The sequence below is a fragment of the Vigna umbellata genome, chromosome 5 (assembly GCF_029865625.1).
Source record: "Vigna umbellata cultivar VRB3 chromosome 5, Vumbellata_1.0, whole genome shotgun sequence".
Classification (NCBI taxonomy): domain Eukaryota; kingdom Viridiplantae; phylum Streptophyta; class Magnoliopsida; order Fabales; family Fabaceae; genus Vigna; species Vigna umbellata.
Window position 1 is genome coordinate 2626617 of NC_142169.1, and position 7021 is coordinate 2633637.

General features: G+C 35.4%; 1 protein-coding gene across 3 annotated transcripts; it reads right to left on the reverse strand.

Moving 5' to 3' along the window:
* Nucleotides 1–764: 764 nt before the first annotated feature.
* On the reverse strand, nt 765–4759 carry LOC148197520 (uncharacterized). Of its 3 annotated transcripts, none has more exons than XM_088116797.1 (5): nt 3890–4723; nt 3496–3577; nt 2886–2966; nt 1470–1563; nt 765–1066 (listed from the first exon to the last, which is right to left on the reverse strand). In XM_088116797.1, the coding sequence occupies exons 2-5, from the start codon at nt 3498–3500 to the stop codon at nt 983–985; spliced, it is 264 nt and encodes an 87-aa protein (XP_087972923.1). In that variant the 5' UTR covers nt 3501–3577; nt 3890–4723; the 3' UTR covers nt 765–982. The 3 variants fall into 3 exon arrangements, 2 of the variants coding, with proteins under 2 accessions (XP_087972923.1, XP_087972922.1); XM_088116796.1 differs by lacking the exons at nt 765–1066; nt 1470–1563 and adding an exon at nt 2530–2590 and having other exon boundaries at nt 3523–3577; nt 3890–3941; nt 4175–4759; XR_015786982.1 differs by lacking the exons at nt 765–1066; nt 1470–1563 and adding an exon at nt 2529–2590 and having other exon boundaries at nt 3463–3577; nt 3890–4720.
* Nucleotides 4760–7021: the final 2262 nt, after the last annotated feature.

A 7021-nucleotide genomic window follows, 5' to 3' on the forward strand; every position in this document is an offset into this window, starting at 1 on the left:
GGTTTCAATTTGTGTATAGTATTATAATGTTTGAAATCTTAGATTTATGTTTCAATTTAAATGCAGACCATATTTGCAATGATAAATTAAAGCAATTTTAATTTGAATCAGTTCTTGATGTGTACACGCAAACACAAACATAACCAATTACCATGCTACATCATGTGCACAATATCATGGGGCCAAGGGGTTTAAACCAACTTTAGTTCTATCCCAACTCACTTCACGAGGATTTAAGATTCCGAGGCATTTGAAAAGTTCCTTAATGTGTGAGGTAAGAAAATGGCGCCTACCTAGCTCTAAGAGGTGAAGACCGACCTTGGGACTCAGAATTAGAGATTAGGGATTAAATAATAAAGAACAGACTTTAAAAAGGGATTATGCAAGCACTACTACAAAAAAGTGTATAGATAGCGCTTTTTTTTGTCATAGATAACGCTTTTTAAGCGCTATCTATGACTGCGCTATCTATTAATAGATAGCGCTTATAAAAAAAGCGCTATCTATTGTTGTCTGACAATAGATAGCGCTTATTTAAACAAGCGCTATCTATTGTCAGACAGTAATAGATAGCGCTTATTTAAATAAACGCTATCTATTGGTCAATTTTTAAAAAAAAAATTAATAATTTTTCAATAAAATATTTCAAAAAATCAAAAGAAAATATAAAATATTAGTTTTATTATGTACAAACATGTGCTATTTATTGGTTTATTATTTACAAAAAAAATATAAAATATTAAGAAAAATATGACAGACAAAAATCTAAAAAAGAATGTTCATTAATATGAATAAAAATTATTATACAATAATATTTTTAAATATAATCGTTAAGTCATCTCGTATGTGTCATAACATGACATTGTTTTATAAGATAATATATACAACGATAACATATATATCCTATTAGTACTATAAGAATGTATATCATCATAACATAACCTATAAGCATGTACTAATTACATGTAACACCAATCTTCTCTCACTTCAATAATGTGATTGTCACGACATTGTTGACATCTGCAATTAGAAAAATACTGCGTTGACATCTGCAATTAGAAAAATACTGCAAGAAATAAAAGTAATATAAAATTAGTTAAGTAAGCTATATGAGTTGCTGTAGTAATTTTGTTTTATCTAAACCAAAGACATGATGTAGGACATGCCAAAGAATATTCAGTAAGCTAATATGCCATGCTGGTACAGATTCATACGTTTAACATTAAAAGTGCAGAGAATGAAGTTATTTGTTTACTCTTCAAAGAACATTATGATAGTTTACTCATCCACACAATTTCACAGACATTTAATCGTCTAATGGCCTGCAAGACCAATGCACATAAATAGATGCAAAGACTAATTATAAATGACAGATGTTTACCTAGACAACATCCTACAGTTCTTTCCAGGGAATTTGAAACTAGAGCACATAATACATTCGGGTAAGGATAGCTATAATTTAAAAATACCTGATCTGGAATGAGAACACCAAAAGATTTCGAGATGGATTTGGTGATATCTGAAATCAAAGGATACTTCAAGTAGCCAAGACCATCGGACTTTCTATCAGTTTGAACCCATGCAAGGTGTGAAAATACAATGATAACAACAACACTAATCAAGAAGAAGCAAACTTAAGAAGTGCCTATGGATAAGGCTTCAAAAAGATAATTATGCATTTAGAAAAAGGAACAGTAATAGATCACAATATATAAAGTTGCCTGTTTTCTTGGGCATGCCGCATGAACAAGTGGGAATATTGCGTCCCACTCCACAATGTCATACATCCTTCACAAATATTAAGAATAACATTACATCTGTAGCTCAAGAAAAAGACATTTTAATTATCAAGGTTTGAATGACTCATTGTACAAGATTTTTGTGTCGCACTCGACCAATAGCTTCTACTTCTACTTTAAATTATTTCTCAGCTTGGCCCTTGAAAAAAAAGTTAAACATGAATTACTTGTTTTAAGATAAACACTGGCCTACAGCAAAAAGAGAGTATCATTGGCGAGGATATATAAGGTTGGTTGCCACCAGGACAATCATTGAAGAGAATAACGAAGATCATGTCTAAGTCATTTCAATTATAATAGAGACAATTGAATATTTACAAGTAGTATTTTCCAGCAAAATTTTACTAAACTTGTTTGCTAGTAAAGAATTATATCTTGTCACATCATAAGAGAAAATAAATTTTCAAATTAAGTATTTATAAGTCACAATTTTATAATATAGTAATGCGTGATATAATAACAAAAATAGCAAAAATTTATAAAGTAGTTAAAATTATTAACATCAGAATCAAATTAGTATTAATCGGAGGAGCAAATTGCCATTTTAATATTCATTAAAATAAAAATTGCAAGAGTTTATTAACACCAGAACCCCATTCGTGTATCCTTATATTAGACCAAAAATAAATACAATAAGAAATACCATGTCCAATTATACCAGATATACAATCATACTAACCTTGTTTCACTTTGAGGCACTACTGTGATTGCCAGGGGTAACATAATAAGCCGCCCTCGTTGCTGCTATCGCATAATCCCCTCTCTTAACAATCTTACCATCCAAATTATTCCTGGGACAGTAGTCAAACAGTTGACAAAGAATAAAAAATGGTCCAAATAGTTAGATGGCCTTAGAAAGAAAGAACGTTCTTAATTCTACAAAACAAAGGTTTAAGGTACATGCTGACATTATGGAATTTTCACATATTATTTTCTTGCATCTATTACTGTTAGAGATAAAAAAGAAAAAAAATAATTTCAGACATATTCAGTGGGCCTGCCTGGCCAACACATCTTACTGAATGGAAAATCAAATCCACTGAAAACAACTCTTATATTTTAAAAGTTAAGATCCAAACATTATACCTTGCCTCATTTAGCACTGCTAACACTCGCTTCTGAAGTGTCAGTACTTCACCAGGTTCCTTTTTACTATAGCCTCCACACCTAAACATTGTCATAGTTCAGACTTAGATGTGGTTGAATGCTAAAACGAACAACATAATACGCTTCCATATATAAATTCAGTATTCTTGCCTCAATTTCAAATCATTAATCATTCAATCCCCCAATACAGGACAGGGTAAGAAATTCTATATCAGACATTGTCAAAATAATAATTACTGGAAATACAAAAACTTCTAGGACAGGTCAAATAAATTATATTTTACCAGGTTGATGATAAGCATTTATGTTATTATATATATATATATATATATATATATATATATATATATATATATATATATATATATTAAAAACGGGTGTTACAGCAAAACATTATAAGTTGTTAATAACATAAAAAAGCAAAAAAAAAGTGGTTTCATCCCCTATATATATTATAGGGAAGTAGTCATGTATGGCACAAAAGTGTAGTAGATAATAGCGGCACAGTCAGGCTCTTGAGAGTAAAGAAAAAAAATGATAGCTTTAGAATGCATACTTGACAAGCAATTAAAACTCAAGTCAGTTGCACCTCATCAACTTAAGAGACTCTACATACAGTAGTGAAGCAGAGTTGTTTCTGTCACATCAAGTAGAGGCTTTATTACATCTTCCTACAATCAACATGAAAACAACAGAGAAAAGTCACTTCCCCAGTGTTGATATTAGAACAAATATAGTTAATTATAAATTTAGACATGCTACTGCACTATAGCATTTGCTCTTCTTTCATGTGGAGGATACCTGTAGTAAGCAAGCAACAAATCAATAATTAAGCCATCAGATCTAAATTTTTTATGCAATTTGTTTTAGAAGAATTAGAATTGAAATGGGTACAATGAGGTATTAAGTTGTTCTGTAAGACACAGTAAAATATCTATAATCTCCATCATCCAAAGTTAAAAATAGTTAGTTTATGAGTGCACCTTCTCTGGGAACTTCTCACGGTTCATTGATGCTTCAAATAGTCTCCAAAATCTGTGTAAAATCTTCCCACAGCAGAACATCACAAGTATTAGACGCCCGAAAAACTTAACTAGTGACAATATACCAAACTTTCTTTATCAAATGCTACCTAAACCCTAGGGTTTTTTTAACATACAAGACAAATCAGCAGTACCAAAAGAAGAAACAGAGAAAATATAAATAACCAACTTGATATTCGATGATAATTCGAGAAAACAAAGAAAGAATTTGAAGAATCACATAACCTAGCAGGAGCAACGCAGAGAAGGAGCTTAGAGCATTCCAATTCGAACAATATGTGTGCATCCTCAGTCTGGTGGACAGAAACCTTCTTCTTTGTGGCCATAAAAAAGTGGTCGCCGGATGAATTGAACTTGACCAGAGTAACTTCCTTGTCGAGGCGCAAGCAGCAGTTGCGGTAGCCGCGGACGAGGTTGACGACGGCGAGGTAGCTGTCACGAGCAACGGTGAGGGCGCGCTCACCGGACGGGTGCAGGGCGAGGTTGTTGATAGCGGCGTTGCGGTGGACGGAAAGCGTGGTAAGATGGACGAAGCCATCCGTGTCAAAAATGGCGAGAGAGCCAGCGGCGTCGACGAAGATGAGGTTGGGGAAAGGGGAGATTGGGAGGGGCGTAGAAGGAGAGGGTGGTCACACAAGCAGAGTGTTAGTGAATGGAAAATAGAGAAGAAAAGGGAAGAATGAGCCTTCGAAAATCATGCCCTCGACCCCCGAATTCTCTCTCGCCAATTTCTTTGTGCTTCTCGACAAAACTCTAAGAAAGAAGTAAAAAAATAAAGAAAAAAGAAATAAGGATAGAAAATATAACCAATATTGTTCCCAGCCGGTCTCGAAGCCACATTCACTGCACCCACCTTAAGAAAACTGAAAACATTTTTTTTAAAAAGCGCTATCTATTGTGTTGGAATAGACAACGCTTGTTTAAGAAAACGCTATCTATTAGTCTATTTTAAATTATAAATAAAAATAATAATATTAATTATTTATAGATAGCGCTTTTTTTAAAAAGCGCTATCTATTGTCATATGTATAGATAGCGCTTATTTAAAAAAGCGCTATCTATCTTTCCGCACATTCATATATAGCGCTTATTAAAAAAAGCGCTATCTATTTAGCGCTATCTATGATCAATTCTGTAGTAGTGAAGAGAGATCACTAGTGTAGAAATGGCCTATAATGTCACCTCTTAGACGTCCGTCCTCAATAGCCTCAACGTAAATAATTGACTGGTGGCATATTCGTAAATAAGTGAAATTATTGACGTCCGTTGTGGGAGGGACGGACGTCTATATAATTATAGACGTCCGGACCCCACCCACGGATGTCTAAGAGGCTGGACAATCACCTCTTCAACTCCCCTCTGTCAGCCCCTTAAACGTCTGTTGTGGAGGGGGACGGACGTCTATAATTATATAGACGTCCGTCCCCCTCCACAACGGACGTTTCGGGTGCTAACAGGGTGGTTGAAGAATTCATTGTCTTCAGCCCCTTAAACTTCCGTTGTGGGGGGGACGGACATCGGTCCCCCATATTGGACGTTTCGGGTGCTGACAGGGTGGTTGAATAATTAATTGTCTTCAGCCCCTTAAACGTCCGTTGTGGAGGGGGACGGACGTCTACAATTATATAGACGTCTGTCCTCCCATATCGGACGTTTCGGGTACTGACAGGGTGGTTGAAGAATTAATTGTCTTCAGCCCCTTAAACATCCGTTGTGGAGGGGGACGGACGTCTACAATTATATAGACGTTCGTCCCCCTATATCGGACGTTTCGGGTACTGACAGGGTGGTTGAAGAATTAATTGTCTTCAGCCCCTTAAACGTTCGTTGTCGAGGGGGTCAGACATCTATAATATTATAGACGTCCGACCCCCTCCACAACGGACGTTTAAGGGGCTGACAGAGGGGAGTTGAAGAGGTGATTGTCCAGCCTCTTAGACGTCCGTCCCCCCCCCTCCACAACGGACGTCAAGAGTTTCACTTATTTAGATGACAACACCTTTTTCCTCTCCTCCTTACCGGGAGGGCAATCTTACGGCCTTCACCTCCCGCCTGGCCCAGAAATAGAACCTTCTGATCCATTCATTTCTGCAAGTAGGGGGGATCTTCGATGCTGTCATTTCGAAATGTCTGCTTCAACCGCAGTTTCACCTCTGAAAAAGCAAAGTTAGCTTGACGAGCACAGATGCGAGGAAGTGGGAGCAAGATAAGCGCTTTTGTTATTGAGAAAGCGAACGCGCGACGGTTCAAGACTTAGCCGAGCGTTAGCGAAGCTAGATTTACCGAGAGGCTTCGAGTTAGCGAAGCGCTGTAGTAGCGCTGGCCGAAGCCCTATGTGCTAAAATGATGAGCCAAGAACGCTCCGCCTTATCTATAGAAGCAGTCAACCGAGTGCACAAACGGACGTCTTGTAGTACACAAACGAACGTCCATAAATTTGTCATCAAGTTTTTGGCGCTGTTGTCGGGGACTCGTGGTTTAACTAGTTCATTTGTGTGATTATTGATTATCTTTGACTTAAATTTTGAATTTTGAATTTCTGTTTTTATTTTATTTTATTTTATTTTATTTTCTCTTTTTATTTTTTCTGTTTTTATTTTATCTTCTTATCTCTTATCTTATATCTTCTTTTATATCTTTTTGTGCTAACCAATATTTTTAGGGTTTTGTTTTCTTGTGTATGCAGGAAGCAATCTGAACTAGAAGCAAGAAAACTGCAGAACCTCTTCTTGAAGGTTTAGACGAGAGTAGACGGAGGAGAAGAATCCGTACATCTGGAGAACTTTTTCCTCCTCCGGAAACTCTGTTACAACCATCACCACAAGGTTCTGAACATTGTCAACACTCAATTTTGTCCGGGTTGAAAAAAAGAAGTGTTTTTATTGTTTTTTTTTATTTTATTTTACCTTTTTGTTTTATTCTATTTTTATGTATTTAGATTTTTGCTTTTAATTCAATTTCTATTTTTCTTATCTTCAATTTGTTTTAATAGAGTTAATAATTAAAAAATTGAAAAATGAAATTAAAACTGAAAATAAATAATAAATAAAATAAAAATTAAAAAAAGGGGAA